The sequence below is a fragment of the Microcaecilia unicolor genome, chromosome 5 (genome assembly GCF_901765095.1).
Source record: "Microcaecilia unicolor chromosome 5, aMicUni1.1, whole genome shotgun sequence".
NCBI classification, from domain to species: Eukaryota; Metazoa; Chordata; class Amphibia; order Gymnophiona; family Siphonopidae; genus Microcaecilia; species Microcaecilia unicolor.
Window position 1 is genome coordinate 336,972,851 of NC_044035.1, and position 23,970 is coordinate 336,996,820.

At 42.4% G+C, this 23,970-nt stretch overlaps 1 protein-coding gene across 1 annotated transcript in view; it reads left to right on the plus strand.

Annotated features, from left to right (window-relative positions):
• WWOX (WW domain containing oxidoreductase) overlaps positions 1 to 23,970 on the plus strand; it is a 1,373,934-nt gene that overhangs the window by 378,196 nt on the left and 971,768 nt on the right. Inside the window, exon 6 of the mRNA XM_030204500.1 lies at positions 8,033 to 8,121. Coding sequence (XP_030060360.1) covers positions 8,033 to 8,121 — 89 coding nt within the window. The remainder of the gene's footprint in view (positions 1 to 8,032; positions 8,122 to 23,970) is intronic.

Below are 23,970 nucleotides of genomic sequence, written 5' to 3' on the forward strand. Positions count from 1 at the left end.
GACTGAAGTGAGGCCTTCCTGTGGAGCTTGTGATTAGGGTTTTGCTTTTCCTTTGTGTTCTTTTAAATGTTGGCACAAATCTTTACCTAGAAACCAGGAGCAAAGTGTATGAACTTTAATGACTTTAAGGTCCATACTACTACTACTACTTAGCATTTCTATAGCGCTGCCAGGGTTACGCAGCGCTGTACAAGTTTAGACAAGGGGAAGGACAGTCCCTGCTCAAGAGAGCTTACAGTAACCAGCAAGGTAGTAACATAGTAGATGATAGTGGAGAGATCCCAAAATATCCCGTATAGTCTTCTCAGTAAAATGCCATGCTGTGTAGGTTATCCCCAGGGCTTTTTTTTGAGGGGGTACTGAGTACCGGCACCTTTTCCATTGTCTGCTAAATTTGACCCATGGACCCCAAGTTTGAATGAAAGAGTTCAGGCTCTACACACCAATTCTGCCTTCTCATAGATTCTGTGACTGGTTGTAGGGGACCTGGCTATTGTGGAGTGGGTCCCTCGGGGATCACCCCGCCCCTGAAGGGTGTCCTGGCATTTGAGTACCGGCACCTTTTTTTGCTAGAAAAAATGCACTGGTTCTCCCCATCTTTTCTTGAAGTGCAGCAAGTTATTTCATTTTTGTTTCAGCTGAGGCGCCCAATGTTTCGTTTCTGTGTTCTTGCAATTAAAAGATCCTCTCTGTTTATCTCACACTTTTTTGACCAGAAATGGTTAACTATTATGTTCATAGCTGTGGTAATATAATATTTAGAAAGTAATGTTCTACAAAATATAACGGAACTTGCACGTTTATGTCAGGGTTAATACAAAAAAATTAACTACTGTTCTGGAGGTATAGTTAAGTTCTGTGCATTAATGCTTCTGTGTTAACACTTAATAGTGATAATGATGTAATTTGCATCAGTGGCGTAGCCAATTTGCACTTTGGGCTTACACCCTCCCCTTAGCAGCATACTTATGATGTGGCTGGCAGGGATCCCCAAGCCCCACCAGCCGAAAACTCCCAACAACTGTCCCTCCTACATAACTTGTAAATAGCAGATCTTCACTTACAGTGAGCAGCGACTGATACATACTGCTCACAACGGCCCCACAGCCTTCCCTCTGATGTACTCCCGCCTATGTGGAAACAGGAAGTTGCATCAGAGGGAAGGCTGTGTGGCCAACATGAACAGTCTGTATTAGTTGCTGCTTGCTGCCAGTGAAAATCTGCTATTTAAAAGGTATGTGTGTGGGGGGGGGGGGGGGGGGAGATGTTTCAGTGACCATATAGCATGGAGGCGAGGAAGAGAGAGACCAAATCACTTGTGGGACAAAGTGGAGTTCTTCTGCCCACTCATCTTGGGCCCAGGCCCACCCAAAATTGGGTGTCTGGCTACACCCCTGATTTACATACTTTGGATCTCATTTAATCCAAGTTCGTTAACACTAATTTAGTAGATGTTAGGTGCATGTGCTACCCATGTTAAGTTATGGATCAGTGTTTACATGGTTTAATATATAGATATCGTGTTAGAACTAGTTGATATGTTGCTCACCCTTGTGTGTGCAGTTCATAATATTCCTATTATGTAATTTGATAAGAGAGACAATTTGTGGAGGAACCAAGATGGCAGCTGCTGCATTGAATATTCCCTAATCGCTATCTTATCTCTCAAAGACTATGATGAAAAGAGAGTGTAGGTGGAAGGTCTTCCTCTCAGAAAGGGAAAGGGATATGGGACTTGATATACCGCCTTTCTGAGGTTTTTGCAACTACATTCAAAGCGGTTTACATATATTCAGGCACTTATTTTGTACCAGGGGCAATGGAAGGTTAAGTGACTTGCCCAGAGTCACAAGGAGCTGCAGTGGGAATCGACCTCAGTTCCCCAGGATCAAAGTCCACTGCACTAACCACTAGGCTACTCCTCCACACAGAGTCTTGTAAGTCTATATCTCTGGGTCCCATGGGTACCTGCTTGGTACAATCTGAGTCTCAGGTGTCATCTAGTGCTGGGTTCCTGGCTGTTTTGATGCTGGAACTTGGAAGCCTAGTATTCTTCCCCAGGAGTGATTTTTCATGGAGTCTGGAGAAGCATATATCCCTCCTCCACCTCATCCAGGGACTCTAGCAGTTCTGACTACAGTATTACTTGCCATTGACATGATTGTGTCAGAAGGTTGAGGGGAGGGAGCTGGAGAGGCTTTTGTAGTTGAGATCCCTATGAAAGAGCAGATGATGAGCCGTGGCACTGAGAGCCATGGAACCTCAGAAAATATGCCATCTGTTTCCCCACCTGTACAGGGGATCAAACTAGATGAGAGGAGAGAGACTGCTGCTGTACCAGATTTGGATAAGGATAGAGACACAGTGGGCAGATGCTGAACCTGGGGGGAGGAAAGGGACAGGAACATAGAGCGGAGGTGCTGGCATAGGGATGCAGAGGGAAGATGACTGATGGACATGGAGAGAGAAGAAATGCCAAATGGACTGGAGATCCTGGAATAAAAACAAAGAAGAGCAAAAAGGAGACACTGAGACAAAAGCAAATGTAAAAATAAAACGCCCAGACAAAAAATGTAGGGGAAGAAGTAATTTATTTTGAATTTAATTAATTGGAATTTGTCAGCTTTTGGAATTGCACATCTCTGATGTTTTGATTTTCACTTTTTGTTTCTCTAGTATTGCTGTATATGCAGTGTCTGCCTTTTCGAAGTTTCCAGTTCCGATTTTCACCTTTATATCTCTATTACTGATCTGTGGTTCCTTGTTTCATATTCGTTGAGGGTCTGTGCTTTGTTTGTGTGACTAAGGTGTAGTAGTCTGCTAGAATACTTTATGTATAGAGATTTTGTAGCTATACTGTTTGTTCTTTTTTCTCACTAGTTGGTGTATTGGTATTTTAGGCAAGGTGTATGTTAATCTGGTCGTAAGCCCTTGAGCCCAGGCCGAGTCCTAGTATAGGGTTTTGGCCAAGGCCTAGGGTAGACCGAACAGGCCCTATGCACTACCTCAGCCACCAAGCCCCGCTCACACACACAACAACCAACTCACACCTCCAGAAAATGGGAGATTGTGCAAGTGGGTTCCCGATAGGCCGTGAGGCCTGCCTGAATGCTCTGAGTCCAAGCATGCGGGACTCATGGCCGAACAGGAACTGAGTCGTACACTGGGAAGAGGAGAAAGAACAACGAGGGGTCTCCAAAGGGACAGGAGCACCAGCAACGCACACAGCACTAGCTAAGAGCGCAAGGGAAAAGGGACTGACAGATGTTCCTATAGGAAACACAAGACTGTGCCACAAGCCATACAAGAGAACACTCTAGGCTGTACCATACAGCACACAAGGGAAAGGGAAAGTCACCTAAGAATACACAATGCTAACCTCACAACATACAGGGATAAAGGGAACTGCTATCAAACATATAAACGGCAAGTGACCAACTCACCTGCAAATGCGCAGTAGAGTCGGAACGCTGAGAGTGTAGAAGTCCAAGCCCCGCCTCCACCAGCAGTACAGCTCAGTAGGGAGGAGGGCTTGGACATGGGCGTGGAAATCGGAGGAGGAGGGACTCGGGAGGGAAGGAGGGGGCGGAACTGAGGGAAACAGACGCTGGGGGGAGGGCAGGGGAGACAGCAGGGTTGGTGGGGGGGCCATATGAAAACAAAAAACTAGCCCGTTGTTACGGGCTTAACGGCTAGTATAGGAATAAACAAGGCTGTGCCACACAGCACTCAAAGGACAGGGGAAAGGTAAGCAAAACAAGGAATGTTGCCTTAACACACACAGATCAGATAAGGAGCAGTGCTCACCAGAAACAGGAAACAGACATAGCAAAGAAGGAATAAAAGCAGGCAAAAGGAAAAGACTGCTTCAAAACACAACCTGCCAGAAGCAGAGCTTACACTGCAGAGAAAGGCTTAACACAGAGAAAAGGGAAACTAAAACAAACAAACTGGAACAATACAAGGGACAAGCCTACCACAAACAATACAACACCAGCCAAGCAGAGAATAGACCCAGGTGCAGTGTAGTGAGGCAATCAAGCACAGGCTGGGAACACCCAGCAGTCACACAGAATCTAGAAGCTAGAAGGAGAGAAAGCAAATCTCCAACATAAACACAGTGCACAAACACAAACAGAGAGAGAGGAAAGCTGTCTTCACTGACAGCAATCAAACACAATCAACCCTAAAGCAAGGGTTGCCGGGAAAGGTAGGCTTAAGTAGATCAGGCTTCTGACATCTGCAGTATCAGGCTCAGCCCCTGACAAGCCAATCAGGAGCGGGTCCCAAATATTCCCCTGCCTATCTAGCAGAATCATAACAGTGTAATAGTGATATCGGTGCTTTTTCATGCTTATGGTTGTTATTTTTTGTTTCCTGAGTGTTAGTGCTGTTATGATATGGTTAAAAAAAAAGGGTAAGGTTCTGAGTGTTTTTGCACTAGTTTGTGCATAGTGTTCTGCAGGGGAGGGATTATGTGCTGGTCTTATTGAGGTGACATAAAAACTTTAATATAATTTTACTTTGCCATGACATTAGACAGGGTTAATACATAAGTATTGACATACTGGGAAAGACCAAAGGTCCATCAAGCCCAGCATCCTGTTCCCAACAGTGGCCAATCCAGGTCACAAATACCTGACGATCCCAAAAAAGTACAAAACATTCTATACTGCTAATCCCAGAAATAGTGGATTCTCCCCAAGTCCATTTAATAATGGTCTATGGACTTTTTCTTTAGGAAGCCGTCCAAACCTTTTTAAAACTCTGCTAAGCTAACCGTCTTTACCACATTCTCTGGCATCGAGTTCCAGAGTTTAATTACATGTTGAGTGAAGAAATATTTTCTCCGATTCGTTTTAAATTTACTACATTGTAGTTTCGTCGCATGCCCCCTATTCCTAGTATTTTTGGAAAGCATAAACAGACGCTTCACATCTACCCGTTCCACTCTACTCATTATTTTATAGACCTCTATCATATCTCCCCTGAGCCACCTTTTCTCCAAGATGAAGAGCCCTAGCCGCTGTAGCCTTTCCTCATAGGGAAGTCGTCCCATCCCCTTTATCATTTTTGTCGCCTTTCTCTGCACCTTTTCTAATTCCACTATATCTTTTTTGAGATACGGCGACCAGAATTGAACACAATATTCGAGGTGCAGTCGCACCATGGTGCGATACAAAGGCATTATAACATCCTCATTTTTGTTTTCCATTCCTTTCCTAATAATACCTAACATTCTATTTGCTTTCTTAGCCGCAGCAGCACAATGAGAAGAAGGTTTCAACGTATCATCAACGACGACACCTAGATCCCTTTCTTGGTCGGTGACTCCTAACGTGGAACCTTGCATGATGTAGCTATAATTCGGGTTCCTCTTTCCCACATGTATCACTTTGCACTTGCTCACATTAAACGCCATCTGTCATTAGACGCCCAGTCTCCCAGTCTCGTAAGGTCCTCTTGTAATTTTTCACAATCCTCCCGCGATTTAACAACTTTGAATAACTTTGTGTCATCAGCAAATTTAATTACCTCACTAGTTATTCCCATCTCTAGGTCATTTATAAATATGTTAAAAAGCAGCGGACCCAGCACACACCCCTGGGGAACCCCACTAACTACCCTTCTCCATTGACAATACTGACCATTTAACCCTACTCTCTGCTTTCTAACAGCTTGCAAAGTCAACACAAGCCGCATTAACCAGTTTTTAATCCATAATAGAACACTGCCTCCTATCCCATGACTCTCCAATTTCCTCTAGAGTCTTTCATGAGGTACTTCGTCAAACGCCTTCTGAAAATCCAGATACACAATATCAACCGGCTCACCTTTATCCACATGTTTGTTCACCTCTTCAAAGAAATGTAGTAGATTGGTGAGGCAAGATTTTCCTTCACTAAATCCATGTTGACTTTGTCTCATTAATCCATGCTTTTGAATATGCTCTGTAATTTTGCTTTTTATAATAGTCTCTATCATTTTGCCCATCATCGACGTCAGACTCACCGGTCTATAATTTCCCAGATCTCCTCTGGAACGTTTTTTAAAAATCGGCGTTACATTGGCCACCCGCCAATCTTCCAGTACCACGCTCAATTTTAAGGATAAATTACATATTACTGACAATAACTCCACAAATTCATTTTTCAGTTCTATCAGTACTCTGGGATGAATACCATCCGGTCCGGGAGATTTGCTACTCTTCAGTTTGTAGAACTGCCCCATTCCTCCAGGTTAACAGAGAGTTCATTATGTTTCTCCTACTCGTCAGCTTCGAATACCATTTCTGGCACCGGTATCCCACCCAAATCTTCCTCGTTGAAGACCAAAGCAAAGAATTCATTTAATCTCTCCGCTATGGCTTTGTCTTCCCTGATCTCCCCTTTTACTCCTCGGTCATCTAGCGGTCCAACCGATTCTTTTGCCTTCTTCCTGCTTTTCATATACCTAAAAAAAATTTTACTATGCATTTTGGCCTCCAACTCAATCTTTTTTTTCGAAGTCCCTCTTAGCTTTCCTTATCAGCGCTTTGCATTTGACTTGACATTCCTTATGCTGTTTCTTATTATTTTCAGTCGGTTCCTCCTTCCATTTTCTGAAGTATTTTCTTTTAGCTCTAATGGCTTCCTTCACCTCACTATTTAACCACGCCAGCTGTCGTTTGGTCTTCTGTCCTCCTTTTTTAATATGCGGAATATATTTGGCCTGGGCTTCCAGGATGGTGTTTTTGAACAGCATCCACACCTGATGTAAATTTTTGACCCTCGCAGCCGCTCCTCTAAGTTTTTTTTTCACCGTTCTTCTCATTTTATTATAGTCTCCTTTTTTAAAGTTCATTGTTAATGTATTTGATTTCCTATGTATTCTTACTTCAAAGCTAATATCAAATCCGATCATATTATGATCACTGTTATCAAGCGGCCCCAGCACCATTATCTCCCGCACCAGATCATCCGCTCCACTAAGGACTAGGTCTAGAATTTTTTCCTTCTCTCGTCGGCTCCTGTACCAGCTGCTCCATAGAGCAGTCCTTGATTTCATCAAGGAATTTTACCTCCCTAGCGTACCCCAATGTTACATTTACCCAGTCAATATTGGGGTAATTGAAATCACCCATTGTGTTGCCCAGTTTGTTTGCGTCCCTAATTTCCATTAACATTTCTGCATCCGTCTGTTCATCCTGGCCAGGTAGACGGTAGTACACTCCTATCACTATCCTTTTCCCCTTTACACATGGAATTTCAATCCATAGTGATTCCAAGAAGTGTTTTGTTTCCTGCAGAATTTTCAATCTATTTGATTCAAGGCTCTCGTTAATATACAATGCTACCCCTCCACCAATTCGATGCACAGAACATTTTGCGGGAACTGATGTGTGTTGAGGTGGTTTTCTGGCTAGCAGATTTATATCTGATCAGGTTTTAATTATGAGATTCTGCCTCTTGAAGGATTTTTAAATACTGTTTATATAAATGTGTAGGCAGTTTAGTGTTGTTAAGTGCTTGAAATAATTGTGTTTAAAATATGTAACATGCCATTTATAATACAAAAATCTATTTTTAATTGCATTTGAAGGTATCACATGTCAGTAAGAGTAGCCGGCAGCCCTTCTTCAAGCCTCAGTCCTTTCACCAGTGGGCCGTGTTTATACCCCTAATGCACTGCAAGAAATGATTCACTCATTGACCTTAAATCTCACTGTTTCGGATAGGCCATCCTTGGCATCTCTGTTCTGGTCCAGTATCTCCTTTCCCTCCCCTGGTCCAGCTGACTGGCTGAGGACAGGACAGGCAGGGGGTGTGTGTGTGTGTGTGTGTGTGTGTGTGTGTGTGTGTTGTGTGTTGTGTGTTGTGTGTTGTGTGTTGTGTGTGTGTGTGTGTGAACAGCTCACCTTTCATTTGAATGACTACTATTCACTCTCAGCTTCAAGTGGATCCAGAAATGCTCCATAACACATTTTCTGTAACGTGATTCTGAGCCTACTGTTATTTATCATGCTCTTTTTTTTTCTTTTGATTAATTTCAGCATAAAGCCAAAGTGGAAGCAATGAACCTAGACCTTTCCTCTCTTCATAGTGTGCAACAGTTCGCCGAAGCATTCAAAGCCAAGAGTTTGTAAGTGTTTGGGGAGAGGGTTGTATTTCAGAACCTCATGTTGTTGTAGTAATGCCTTTATCAGCTGAGATCAACTTGCTTACCAAAATCATGGCTTAGCTTGCACGATCAAGCTATTGGCTTTGCTTAACAGCTCAATCCAGGATGCATAATTTATATAGCACTTCTATACAGGGTAAAAGCCTTGGATAACAAAGCAAAACAATTTTGAAAACAAATAGAACACTTTCCATTAGGGGAGTCTGACCAAAAATGTTGATTTTGTTTGTTTTCCCCTGTGGTTTATTGGAATTGTATTGTTTGTTTTTTTATTTTATTTTTTTCATTTCGGGGATGATGCTGTAAATAATGTACACTCTTCATGAAAGAGAGAACACTGTTTTGCAAAAAGTGTACTGTTTTATGACACATGAAAAAAACCCTGAAAATTTAGGGCGCTTTTTCTGTCGTTTTGGGCTAACAATGGCATGACACAACTTGGAAAATGTTTTTTTTTTTTTTAAATATTTCTCATGTCATTTCAAACAAAGGCACATCCTTACTTTCCACAAAATGAATCGTGCTAGGAGGAATTTATTTGCTTTTCATTTCATTTATGACCATTTTTTTAACACAGTAAGGGTTTACTAAGGTGCGCTACTGTTTTTAGCGCGCCTACACTTAACGCATGTGCTAACCATGTAGAGGCATATACATGGTTAACGCGTGTTAAAAACATTAACGCACCTATAACACTACTTAGTAAACAGGGCCCTAATTGTCCATTAAACTAATCTCAGTGTCTTTTATTTGCATTGTCCTCTGTGATGCTCTGAAAGATTCTTCCTAGTCTACTAAAAAACCTCAGATATCTATTGATAAGCTACAGGTTATTGTGAACAAACTCCATATGATGCAGTGAAGTCTTGTGTGGACTCATTCAGATGTATCCACAGGAATGTTTATTTCATTAGTAGTCTGCATTGCAGAGATCAGAAAGTTAGATGACTTGCCACACTTTCAGTCCCATTTTAGAAAGGACGTAGAAGTCAGAATTGAGATGTCCAGGTCGGGACATCTCAGGTTTCTCCAGTATTTCAGAGCAGAAACCACTGACTTAGAGTTTGTTCTAAAATACGGGAGAAATGGATGTTTATGTGTTAGGTAACGTGTGGCATAAACATCCATTTTACAACAAAAAATTTCAACGGGTAGAAAACCAGCACACACATTTAACTTTGCCAGTTTAGAAATGTGTGTATTTTCCTGACCCTATCACAGAGACCAGTATCCCTTGCTAGTTTGCTTTTTTGGGAGGAACTAAAACCAGTACGGAATTAAAGAGGCAACTTCTCCTGATTCTGCCAGTGCACTGGTGCTCAATTGGAGCAGTTTACCAAAACTTAAACATGCTGGGTGGCAGAAAATCCATTTGTTGATCAGTTAGGTCATCAACGTTAATTCCCCTTCTGAAATGAGGAGTAAGTATGTATCTTCTAGGCCTGCTCTAGCCCCACCCAAAACACGACCAGACCACATCGCCTTTTCATTTGCATATACTTTTTTGCTTTTTGCAAAATAAACCTTTAAGTCCTGGTTTATGCACATCTCAAACACACATAGAGGGGTAAGTTGGGATTTTTGACGTCTTTGTAAAACGTCCAAATCTGGAGGCGGGGAAAAGCTCATTTTTGAAAAAAGATGGACGTCCATCTTTCATTATGAAAATACCAAGGTCGTTACTTAGATTTGGACGTCTTTGACTTTCGGCGATTTTCGAAACCAAAGACATCTAAGTCAAAAAAACGTCCAAATGCAAGCCATTTCGACATAGGAGGAGCCAGCATTTGTAGTGCACTGGTCCCCCTGACATGCCAGGAGAGCAGTCAGGCACCCTAGGGGGCACTGCAGTGGAGTTCATAAAATGCTCCAAGGTACATAGCTCCCTTACCTTGTGTGCTGAGCCCCCCAAAACCCACTACCCACAACTGTACACCACTACCATAGCACTTATGGGTGAAGGGGGGCACCTAGATGTGGGTAAAGAAGGTTTCCGGTGGGTTTTGGAGGGCTTGCTGTTTCCTCCACAAATGTAACAGGTAGGGGGGGATATGGGCCTGGGTCCACCTGTCTGAAGTGCACTGCACCTACTAAAACTGCTCCAGGGACCTGCATGCACTGTCATATTCCTGAGTATGACATCTGAGGCTGTCAAGTAATATTTTTAATAATGTTTTTTGAGGGTGGGAGGAGGTTAGTGGCCACTGGGGGAGTAAGGGGAGGTCATCCCCGATTCCCTCCAGTGGTCATCTGGCCATTCCGGGCACCTTTTTGTGCCTTATTTATAATAAAAACAGGTCCAGGTGAAAACGTCCAAGTTGTAGTCATGGATGTCTCTGCTTTTTTCAAGTATGGGTCAAAGATGTCCAAGTCTTAGGAATGCCCAAGTCCCACCTTCACCACGCCTCCGATACGCCCCCTTGAAATTTGTACGTCCTTGCGACGGACTTCAGTTAGAGACGTCCAAAATCGGGTTTAGATTATACTAATTTGGATGTCTCTGAGAGATGGACGTCCAAGTGCCAATTTCTGTCACTTTTTGGACGTCCATCTCTCTCGAAAGTGAGCCTGATAGTCCTTCTAAAATGGCTTCCTTTATATAAACCGCACGTCTCTTACCAAATAGTGTTCCTGATTTCTACGACTTTGTAACTGAAATGATTTCTTCTTTTTCTTGATACTAAAGCTCACAGGTTTCAAACTTGTGCCCGTTTATTGTCTATACATGGTCTGCAACCATATGTCCAATAGGTACACACATGGAAAATTTTCTTTTATGATAAAAACATTGCTGCCTAGTTCATTCATTGCTTAGTGTTTTATCAGTGTGGTTTAAGTTTTTGAAAATTGCTTTTATTTACCTTTTATATCAACATCTCCTTATCTTGCTGGGTGATAATTCATTTTGTCTGTTCACCAGCTTATTTTATTGTATTCTGGACGTTTTGGTTCAGGAATTTTGTGAGGGTTTTTGTTTTTGTTTTTTTGTCACTGGTAATGCTGGAAAGTTAAAGGTTTGGTTGGGAATTGTAAGACCTTGGTGGCCTCTTTCTTCATCAAGCTATTACAAATTCCTTTTTAACTGAGTTGTTGGATAGCAGCCAGACCACCCAAGGCCTGAACTGATGATCTGTTTTTAATTAAAAAAAAAAAAAAAAGAATAGTTCCCCCTCCAACACACTATAATCTAAATGAGAAATTTCAAATGAAAATCTATATTTTTGACTCCACCTTTCCACCATTTTCAGTAATGAGAAAACATGTGAAATACAATGTTTGTTGACGGTAAAGTCTTTTTAAAAAAGCGCTGTTGTTTATAGTGCGGTCACTCATCTTTTTTCTTTCCATCATGGGCAAAAATGAGGAAACATTAAGGAGTTCCTGAAACGTATAACAACACAGAGGCAATAATTTGCACGTAACAATCCACAAACGGAACAGAGCAGATGCTTGAAGAAACAGATACTTATTGCTCAAGATGCCCAACGTGGCCACGTTTCGCCTTCCGAGAGGTTGCGTCAGGGGCTACAGTGTTCAATCAGAACATATATATAATTAAGATCATATAAAACTTGAACTCATAAATAAATGGAAATCATACATGCAATTACTTAAAACTCACACAACTAATTAAATCAGTCATAATAAATAATAAGCCAAATGGTGAAGCATGGAGTTTGTACATGCATAAAATACTGAATGAAAATCATAAGTCTTAAAGGCTTAGAGCATGAATGTTTTTATGTAAAAACACGCAAAAACACTCAGAAACACTAACGGAAACTTAAAATATTATGCGTTTCAGGTGGCCATATTGTATGCACTCCAGTGGTGAAAATTACATCATCAGAATGGGGGAGGACTAAGGAGCCGCACAAATATTGGAACAGTTCAAAAATACATATTAAAAGCCTATTCTCATTAAAAAAAAAAACCACATAATAAATTATCCAATTAAAAATTGCTATTAAAGATGGTCATGCACATGAAACATGAAATAAATATATAAATAAGAATGGATTTTAAAGCTCAAAAATACAAAACCTAATAAAATCATAAATGCAAAATGGTCTGGAATGCATAATTTTTCAAACTTTCTTTTAGCATTTTTGAGTGTTTTAAGCAGCGTTTTTATGTTAAAAATAGGGAATACAGGCGAGAAGAGAGTGCTCTACCTAAATTCATAATCAGTTTTGTGTTTTAAAAAATTGCATAGATTGATCCATTTTTATAATTAGCGTTTCAAAAACAGCATAATTTTTGATTTTGTTGTGCTAGATGCCATCTTTATCAAGATTTGAAAGCATGCGGCGTATTAAACAGGGCACTAAGTTTTTAGAAAGTTTTTGGGCTTTTTTGAAGCTATTTTAGGTGCTTTAATGTGATGCATGTTTGACCTCAAGCATACAACCTATAAACTTGATAAAGTACATAAGTTCTGCCACACTGGGACCATCAAGCCCAGTATCCTGTTTCCAACAGTGGCCAATCCAGGTCAGAAATACCTGGCAAAATCCCAAAAAAATTCAAAACATTTTATGTTGCTTATCCCAGAAATAAGCAGTGGTTTTTGCCCAAGTCAATTTAATAATGGTCTATGAACTTTTCCTTTAGGAAGTCATCCAGATCTTTTTAAAATCCCGCTAAGCTAACCGCTTTTACCACATTCTCTGGCAACGAATTCCAGAATTTAATTGCATGTTGAGTGAAGAAACATTTTCTCAGATTCATATTAAATTTACTACTTTGTAGCTTCATCATATGCCCCCTAGTCCTAGTATTCCAATAAATCACTCATTTGATACAGTAGCTATTCTAAGGGGATTTTTTGACATGTTTATAACAGGAAAAATGGTATATAAAACTGCAGGCACCTCACCTCCAAGCAGCTGTTCAATTAAATGCCATTTAAATAAACATTAATTTTCATTTTCAATATAATGAGCAATTTAACCCTCAGCTCAAATAAAGCGACGGTACTTACCTGTAGCAGATGTTCTCCGAGGACAGCAGGCTTTATATTCTCACAGGTGGGTGACGCCAACCTGTTTCACCCAGTCCGTGATTTATAACAAGTATAAGTAGAGCTTTGTGGAGAACGAGACACTCTCCACTGTGCATGCACGAGTGCCTTCTCACCCGCCATGTGAACATGGTCGCCTCAGTTTAATACTACAGCAAAAATAAAGTAAAAATAACAGAGGAGACAACTCCAAGGGGAGGTGGGAGGGATTGTGAGAATATAAAGCCTGCTGTCCTCAGAGAACACCTGCTACAGGTAAAGTCCTTTGCTTTCTCAGAGGACACGCAGGCTTATTTATTCTCACAAGTGGGGAATCCCTACCATCCAGGCTCACCAAAAACAACAAACATTGGACAATTGGACTTTACAAAGGCGCGGACATAATACAGATTAACCTGAGACTATATACAATCTGAATGAGAGTGCAGCAAGGAACAGATTAAATGGTCCTAGGAGGGTGGAGTTGGATTCTAGATCCCAAATGGATTCTGCACACTGTCTGCCTGAACCGCCTGTTGAGTCGGGTATCCTGCTCCAGGCAGTAATGAGATGTGAATGTGTGGACTGAAGACCACATCGCAGCCTTGCAAATTTCTTCAATGGAGGCTGACCTCAAGTGGGCTATCGATGCAGCCATGGCTCTGACATTATGAGCTGTGACATGACCCTCTAGGGCAAGCCCAGCCTAGACATAAATGAAGGAAATGCAATCTGACAGCCAATTAGAAAGGGTGTGTTTCCTGATGGTGACCCCCATCCTATTGGGATCAAAAGAAGCAAAAGTTGGGAGACTGTCTGTGGGGCCTGGTCCACTCTATATAGTAGGCCAGTGCTCTCTTGCAATCCAAAGGTGTGCAAGCTGCTTTCAACGGGATGGGCATGAGGATGGGGAAAGAATGTTGGCAAGACAACCAACTGGTTCAGATGGAATTCCGACACCACCTTTGGCAGGAACTTAGGGTGAGTGCGGAGGACTACTCTGTTGTGATGAAACTTAGTATAAGGTGCATCCACCACTAAAGCATGAAGCTCACTGACTCTATGAGCTGAAGTAACAGCCACCTAGAAAACAACCTTCCAGGTCAAGTACTTCAGATGGCAGGAATTCAGTAGCTTGAAAGGAGGTTTCATCAGCTGGGTGAGGATGACATTGAGATCCCATGACACTGGTGGAGGTCTGACAGAGGTCTTTGACAAATGCAAACCTCTCATGAAGTGAGCAGTGGAGGAGTGGCCTAGTGATTAGGGTGGTGGACTTTGGTCCTGGGGAACTGAGGAACTGAGTTCAATTCCCACTTCAGGCACAGGCAGCTCCTTGTGACTCTGGGCAAGTCACTTAACCCTCCATTGCTCCAGGTACAAATAAGTACCTATATACAATATGTAAGCCACATTGAGCCTGCCATGAGTGGGAAAGCGCGGGGTACAAATGTAACAAAATAACAAAATAAATATACAAATGCTAATAATAATAATAATAACTAGAGGCTATCCTGAAATGGGCTTACCGTCGACATGATGATGATAAGCACTAATTGCACTGAGATGAACCCTTACAGAGTTGGTCTTGAGAACAGACTCTGATTGGTGTAGAAAGTATTCAAGCAGTCTGTGAAGGGCAAGCAAGGGGATCTAAGGTCTTGCTCTCACACCAGACGGCAAACATCTTCCATTTGAAAGAATAGCACCTCTTAGTGAAGTCTCTCCTGGCAGCCAGCAAGATCCAGGAGACACCCTCCAAAAGACCCAAGGAAGCAAATTCTAGGTTCTCAACGTCAAAGCTGTGAGAGCCAGAGACTGAAGGTTGGGATATAGAAGAGGTCCTTTGTTCTGCATGATGAGGGTCAGAAAACACTTCAATCTCTACGGTTCTTCAGAGGATAACTCCAGAAGAAGAGGGAACCAGATCTGCTGTAGCCAGTATGGAGCGATCAGAACCATGGTTCCTTGGTCTTGCTTGAGTTTCAACAAAGTTTTCCCCACTAGAGGTATTGGAGGATACGCATACAGAAGACTTGTTCTCCAGCTGAGGAGAAAAGCATCCGATGCTAGTCTGTCGTGAGCCTGAAGCCTGGAACAGAACTGAGGGACCTTGTGGTTGATCTGAGAGGCAAAAAGATCCACTGAGGGGGATGCTCCATGCTCGGAAGATCTTAAGGGCTATGCCCATATTGAGATATCACTCATGTGGTTGCATTATCCTGCTCAGTCTGTTGGCCAGGGTATTGTTTTAGCCCGCCAGATAAGTGGCTCGAAGGAACATGCCATGTTGGCGAGCCTACTGACACAGAGGGCATGATCCGGAGCCCCCCTACTTGTTGGTGTAATACATTGCAACCTGATTGTTTGGATGATTACAATTTGATGAGACAATAGATTTCTGAAAGCCTTTAGAGCATTCCAGATCGCCTGGAGCTCCAGGAGATTGATCTGAAGATTTGTTTCCTGGATGAACCAAACACCTTGGGTGATCCATGATGATGTTTCTTTACCTTTGCTCAAAGCGCGTCACTGAGGCTCCTCGATGCTGACGAGAACGACGTGGAATTCACATGTCGCCTCGGGTTCAGGTCTGATGATGGACAGTCCCGGGGGCTGGACACAGCAGGAGGCATCAAGGCAGGTGGAGACCCACTCGATGCTTCACTGATCCCTGTGTCTAAGGGACTAGCAGCAGCCATGCTTACCGATCCGCACGATGCTCGATGTTGACGCCGACGTCAAGGAACCAGACTTGGCTCCAAACATCCTCTCTTGTTGAGCCTCTCTGGAAACCTGGGTCCTCTTCTTCATGTGAAGACAGAGAACACAGTTAATAGGACTATGGTCAGGCCCAAGACACTGAAGACACCAAGAATGGGTATCCTTCCCACAGATTGTCCAATTGCACCGGGTACAGCATTTAAAGCCACTGGGAACCTTCATGAAAATGGAAAGGAAACATTTTCTCAGTTAAATTAAATGAAGCAATGGTGCCTGAAAAAGTGGCAAGGCATGGCAAAAAAAAAAAAAAAGAAGGGAAAAATCCCTGCCAAAGTCAAGGCCTAAAAGCGGCCAAATGCGATGAAAAAGAAAGGAAACTGGGCAAAATTAACAATAAAATTGGATTTTCTGTTGCATGGCTATACATGTATAAGTGCATTGATGACTTGTACTTTGAACAGAATGTATTGCATAAATGTTCAATAAAGACGTCATATAAATAAAATTAAAAAAAAAAATTTAAGGGAAAGACAATAAAAGGGGGTTCCACAACTGGGAACACAATTAAAGGATGAAAAAATTGCCAAAAGGCACAAAAAAAGCTCCTTAGGATCAAGCGAAGTGAGGAGATGGTAAAAACACGCCCTCTCCTCACGCAGTAGAAAAAAAATTGAGGAGACCACATTCTCGCGGCAACGTGGAGCATGTGTCGTACTCCACAAAGCTCTACTTATACTTGTTATAAGTCCCAGACCGGGCTGCGTGGGTCAACGTCACCCATTTGTGATAATAAATAAGCCTACTTGTTCCCAGAGAAATAGAACTACCAGAAGCAGAATATGGCATGGTTTAGAACACTTCACAACTAACCTCAAGAAATTGATAGATCATTTTGGGGACTGTTCTACATGAAGGGTTAGGGGAGATAGCCTCATTAATCCCGCAGAGTTTTCTCTCCCTTTCCCTCAAAATTGATAGTACCAAATGCTTGCAGGCTCTGTATTTAACTGGGAGCATTTCTAATTTAGTGTTCCAAATGGCAGACACAGACATCAAAGGAGTATAGTTATCAAAATTGGCTACTGTTAAGATATTTTATTTTGCTGCTAACCCCACTTATTAATAGCTAGGTCTCACTGCATAAGAGAGGACCTGTGCTAAAAACATATCTTAACAGTAGCCTATGATAACCCCCCCCCCCCCCCCAAATGTTGGCACTTACACATCTAAATTCTGAAATACCACTTTACACAGCCAAGTGCCGATACTTAGACATGTATATCGTCTAGTTGGCTCAGTTGATGTTTTAGATATTGACAGTTGTAAAATGGTTGCTCTCACAGCACATAGCCGCAAAGTCACTTCCATTTCTACTGTAGATGCATTTTAGAAAGAGGTTCTAAGCTGGTTAATCCTTTTCTAAAATACTGCTAGAATTGTACATGTCCTGACCTGGATGTGTAAATTCCGATCTCTACAGTCAGTCTAAAATGGGCCTTTAAACGGATTTTGTGCACATTAAATCAATTTTTGTTAGGTTTTCCTTCTGTTTGTAAATTGAAGGCCCTGCGCCCTCATCAATCTTCTTTACCATATCAGGCTGTGCTGTTTCTACCTGGAACTCTCTTATACGGTCTGTGCCAGAGCCGGTGGTGGGAGGCGGGACTGGTGGTTGGGAGGTGGGGATGGTGCTGGGCAGACTTATACGGTCTGTGCCAGGGCTGGTGGTTGGGAGGTGGGGATGGTGTTGGGCAGACTTATACGGTCTGTGCCAGAACCGGTGGTGGGAGGTGGGGCTGGTGGTTGGGAGGCGGGGATAGTGCTGGGCAGACTTATACGGTCTGTGCCCTGAAAAGGACAGGTACAAATCAAGGTAAGGTATACACAAAAAGTAGCACATATGAGTTTATCTTGTTGGGCAGACTGGATGGACCTTGCAGGTCTTTTTCTGCCGTCATCTACTATGTTACTATGTATATGTTATTTTTATGAGACATATAGAACATTTTTGAAAACTTTTCTATTTAGAAAATATCTTTTACGAAGCGGCGGTAAGCCCAGTGTGGGCTTACCACTCACTAAAAGGGAAGTATTGCCGGGCTACCTCAGCAGCTTAGCGGTAGTTCCCTTCCCCAGTGTGCGCCATTTCCGATGCGGCAAAAATATTTCAATTTTTATAACGCTACTGTATACCCGATGGTAATTGGGCAGTGCTACGCGCTGCCCAGTTACCGCTGGGTTAGCATGGGAGCCCTTACCTCTACCTTGTTTATTTCATGAACGATACATTTTACAGGCATAGCCGACCCTGCATTTATTTTACTTCTGTTTATCTTCAAGAAACTATTAATTGTAGCGGCAAGCAAAAGATAAGAAAAAGAATAAGAAAATTTATATGGAAAAAATTAGTCTGCTAAAGCTTCAAAAACACATTTGTATCATTAACAGCATCAGAGTTCCACACTTAAAAGTAATTAACAGTATTTTCATTGGTTATGTACTCTTCAAAAGTGCAATAAATTGAGACATGTGAAGCTTAATGTATTTTAAAATATCTGCTAATACAGTTTCTTCTGTAAATGCCATCTTGAAATTCACCATGATTATTTGCATTGCAATGTTTAGTTACCATCAAGCATACAAAATGTGGGCTATTTCTACTGGTTTGACTCTGTCCTGCTCCATGGGTTTCTCACTTTATACTGTCAAGATGCTTCATTATTAGCCAGTTTGTTTCATAGCAGTTTTTGATCTCTAAAGGGGTCTTTGGACCCCTTTATCAAGTACTTACTGAGAGTGTGAGAGTGCAATGAGTAAACAGCCTATTGGTTAGAGCAGTAGCCCGGGAAGCCAGAGTATTGAAATTTATGAGGAACATCAGTGACATAATTAGGGTCATGGTCTTGTTTCTCAGCAAGATTAGCAGATCCAGGAAATGCCCATTTTACACATTGGTGTCTACAAATGCACATAAATGACTAGAATGCCAGCTACTAAAACTAGGCGGCTCCTTATAACATTATTCTACAAAGGTAATTTTTCTACAGGTCACTCAATGTTAGGCACCTGGATGCTGCTCACTAAGGACCAAATTCTATAAATGGTGTCTTACTATTATATTTTGTATGTGGCTTGATCCCCGCTTAGACGTCTGTAGACATAGCGGGTTATAAATAAAGTTTTATTATTATTACAAATCAGTGCCGAACAACCATACAGTTAGTGTGATTGTATAAACTATGCCTAAAGTTAGGCGTAGTTAATAGAATATGCACACGCGCCATGCTTGTGACTAAAATTTAGGTGCACCCATTTAGGCCACCAAAACACCAGGCCTAAATACCTGTGCCTAAGTTAGGCATAGATTAACCTGCCCATGGCCACGCCCCCATTTTGACTGCACGCATTAGAATGTATGCACTCTGCGTTGTAGAATACACCTAGAAAATTGTGCACATTCTAATTAAAGCCAATTAGTGCTGCTAATTAAATACCAATTATTGGCACTGATTGGCTCGTTAATCAACTAAGTTGTGCATGCAATTTGGCTATGCAGCCAAATTAGCGTGCACAAGTTAAGGCATATAGAATTTGGGGTTAAGTTCAAATCCTATATTGGCAATTATATGTGTAATTACCATTATAGAATACTAGCATAAGTCCTCAGTTATGTGCCTAATTGTGCTAAGTCAATGGCTAGTATAAACGCTCATGCCTAAATACGATAGTAAGGTGCGTAACTTCTAGTATTTATAACATGTTTGCATAGGTATTGGGCACACTCCTGACTTGCCCATTTCTCTTCCAGGTTCATGATTCCCTTATGTTATGATTCTGCTAGACAGGCAGGGGGATGTTTGGGACTCGCTTCTGATTGGCCTGTCAGGGGTTGAGCTGATGTCTTTGAAGCATCAGACGTCAGTAGCCTGATCTATTTAAGCTTACCTCTCCCTACAGGCCATGCTTTAGCATTTGATTGCTGTCAGCTGAAGCCTGTTCCTCTTTCTCTCAGTCTGTGCTGTTGCACACTGTGTGTTTGTTGGACTTTGTCTACTCTCCTCGTAGCTTGTAGCTTCTGTGTTTGCTGGGTGTTCCCAGCGTGAGCTAGATTGTTTCACTCCCCTGCACCTGAGTCTGTTCCCTGCTTGCTGCTGTAGTGTGGTCTGTGGTAAGCTTGTCCCTTGTAGCGTTCCAGTTTGTTTGTTTAGTTTCCCTTTCCTCAGTGTAACCCTTTATGTGCTGAATTTAGTATTTGCCTTCTGTAGTCCTACTACTACTACTACTACTATTAAACATTTCTATAGCGCTACTAGACTTACGCAGCGCTGTACAAATTAACATGAAAAGACAGTCCCTGCTCAACAGAGCTTACAATCTAAATTGGACAGACGAACAGACAGTTAGGGGTGCTCTATCAGCAGCCTCCCTGTCCTTGTATTTGCTCCTGTTCATTTGTTTAAGTTTTCCTTTGTTTGCCTTACCTTTGTCTGCCGTGTTTTCCCTGCTTCCTGCTGTTTGGTGTCCCAGACTCAGCCTTCCCTTTAGCCTGTTTTTTTCCCTTTGTTTGCTGAGTCGGTCAGCACCAAAATCAGGAGAGCCTGTCTCCTGATTTTGGTGAGAATTGCTCCTTGTCTGATCTGTGTATGTTAAGGCAACTTTCTCTGTTTGCTACCCTTGTGTGCTGTGGGACCAGCCTTATGCATTCTTGTGTGTGGATTCCCTTTACACTTGTGCACTGTGTGGCACAGCCTTATGTATTCCTACAGGTGGCTTCCCCTTACCTTTGAATGCTGTATAGTACAGCCTAAAGTATTCCTTTGAGTGGTTTCCTTTAGCCTTGACTACCATGTGGCACAGCCTTGTGTATTCCTATAGTAGCTTCTGGCTGTCACCCTTTCCCTGGTGTCTCTAGCTTGTGCTGTATGCATTGCTTGTAATCCAGTCCCTTGGGGACCCCTTGTTGCTCTTTCTCCCTTCCAAGTGTATGACTCAGTTCCTGTTCGACCATGAGGCCCGCATGCTTGGACTCTGTACGAGTGGATTCCCGTTCGGCCGTAAGGCCCGTCTGAGTGGTCTATCTCCCTTTTCCTGGTGGTGCTAGTTGCTTGTCCTGTGTGTGGGGGGCTTGGTGGCTGGGGTTATGCGTAGCACCTGTTTGGTCTACCCTAGGCCTTGGCCAAGATCCTTCCTAGGCCTCGGCCTGGGATCAAGGGCTCACGAACAGAATAACACCTTGCAGTTGTGCACTATGATTTTGCATCAATTTCTAGAATTCTGACTAAGCACAGTTATATGCATAACTGATTAGTGCCAATTAACATCAATTATAGCCAATTGGTTGTTAATGTCAATTAGCAACTAATTATTGTTTAATGTTTAACTGGTACTTGATATACCACCTTCCCTTTGAAGAGGTCAATGCGGTTTACAATTAGAAGAACAATAATACCATAAAAAGAACTCCAATATGTTACAGGAAAGACATGCTCAGCAAGAATCTCAGTCATACAACTTAAGCATTACAATTAAATTATAAATGAATAAAATCACTGTGCTTGTACTGTATTACAGGAGAAGTGGGAAAAGTTATCAGTCAGGTGGGCTTCCAAAGGTTAGCATGAAAAAATAGGTCTTCAGAAGGGTTTTGAACCGAGGAAATGAGAGCTTAGATCTATGTTCTGGAAGTAGATTATTCCTTAAAAATGGTGTCAAAAAATTATAGGCTACTTTCCTGGTGGATTCAAGGCGTGCAGCCCTAGGAGAAGGCCAGTGGTGTGCTGGTAAATGTTTAGCAACAGGCTCACTCTCCAACCAAACAAAAAAAAATCTGGCACACCCAGAGCATCACTGCCCTTCCCTTACCATGCTCAGCAGGAAGAAAACCCTGCAAAACACCCCCTCCCATGGCACACTCACCCGTTTTGTCTGCCCCAAACACCCCCCCCCCCCAATGGCATACTCACCCTTTTTACTCTGCCCCCAATTCCCACCCACCCTGCGTATGATTTATTCCTTAACTCTACCCCCAATCCCCCACTGCCTGTTTGCCCATGAAACCAGTGACTCATGACTCATCAATTACAAGACCCGTTATCCAAGACTCACCCACAATTTATTGAATATAATCAATAATTAATTTTGTAACTGGTTAACAAGGAGAACGCTATTACCAAGCATTCTGCTACCTTGCTAAACGCCGTTCCCAAGTGTTCCCATCTAGAAATGATCACTGTAATAGATAATTGTGAGGTAATATTTCAAATTGAGCTTCAATTTTAAAAGATGGATCACATTTTTAATATACAGACTCATGACCCATCTAACCAGTACATTTTCAACTCATTTAACCTGTTGACCCATTACTTGCTCTGAATATTCCATTGATGCAGCCACTTCCACCTTCTACACAGACTGCTTAAAGAGAGCTTTTATCTACCAAGAATGTCACGTCTGTGGGGCAGCACTTTACAAAACCAGAACACTGTACCAGTGATTTCATGGTAAGAATCCTGAAAGGGAACTTTAAAACAATACAGGAACGTAAGACCTTTGAAGTCAGAATGATTAAATATTTAGACACCCACCAGACAGGACTTAACAAAGATCTGGGTTTTCTAGCCCATTATAAACCATAAAATTGTACTGCTTTGTCACCCTCCTGTCTCCACGTGCGGGCGGCAATGGGGGGCATTAAGAGAAACTGCTGGTGGCCGTGGGAGGAGGGAAGAAGGAGAAAGAGAGATAACCTCAGATGGCTATGGGGGGGGGGGGGGAGGGAGGGAGGGATAGAGCACCTGGAGTGGCTGTGAGGAGGGGAGGGAGAACCTGGAGTGGCTGAGGGGAGAGAGGGAGAACCTGGAGTAGCCATGGGGGAGGAAGGGAGAACCTGGAGTGGCCGTGGGGGAGGAAGGGAGAACCTGGAGTGGCCGTGGGGGAGGGAGGGAAGGAGAACCTGGAGTGGTCGTGGAGAATGGAGGGAAGGAGAACCTAGAGTGGTCGTGGAGGATGGCAGGAGGGAGAACCTGGAGTGGCCATGGGGGAGGGAGGGAAGGAGAACCTGGAATGGTCGTGGAGGAGGGAGGGAGGGAAAACTTGGTCGTGGGGAAGGGAGGGAGGAGAACCTACTGTGACTATGGGGGAAAGGTGGGGTGGAATCGTGGAAGTTGCTATTTGGGTGTGGAGCGAGAGAGGAATTGTGAAAATTGCTGTGGTAGGGGGCAGGACAGGGGGTGGGAGAGGTGGTAGGTGGGGGGTGTCACAAAAACAAAAGTTGGTCCCGGACACCACAACGTTTGGAACCGGCCCTGGAAGGAAAGGTAAGGGAGAGACAGGCAGTGTCAACCTGTTCCAGACTGCTTTTGCCATAGGCCCGCTGAAAGAGACAGGATTTTAAGGCAGAAATCATGGTTCACATTTCCTATTTACAATATCATTTATACATTTTTATCAAAAATGCCAAGGTAGCATCTATAAAAACTAAACCCAATATAAGCTGATAGGGGAAACATTCAAAATAGTTTTTTTTAATTAAATTATGAGCAGCAGCACATTACTTATTAAAGCTTTTAAAGACACAGGTGAAATCATTCAAACAATACAACATTTCAAGCATTTTCAGTATTTCACTCGCCGATGACAAACTCTTTTTCCTGTGTTTTGCCTAGAGATATATAGAGCTGTAATAGAATTCAGAAAGCCTCTGACAGCTGCATGCTGCCATTCACACCTGAAAGATTCCATGTTATGATAAAAATTAATGTACTCTGACATCCTCTGGGAATTCTTGAGCCATGGGAATAACTAACGAAGAAATACAACTGTGATATGATACAGTACAAGCTTTTCTGCACTAGGGATAAAAACGTGTGATGTAGGTGTGGCAATTTTATGTCGGTAAACAATTACAGTAGCTATAGAATCTAATGAACTTTGCCTATCTTCAACAATCTTATTTGGAGAACATTTAATGCAAATGAACAATCTTTAAAATGATTTTGTTTCATTTACTTTCCATTCTATGAGCTAACTTCATCCCTTTCATTTAATGGGTAAAAAGTATATTGAGTGTAACAACAGTACAAGGC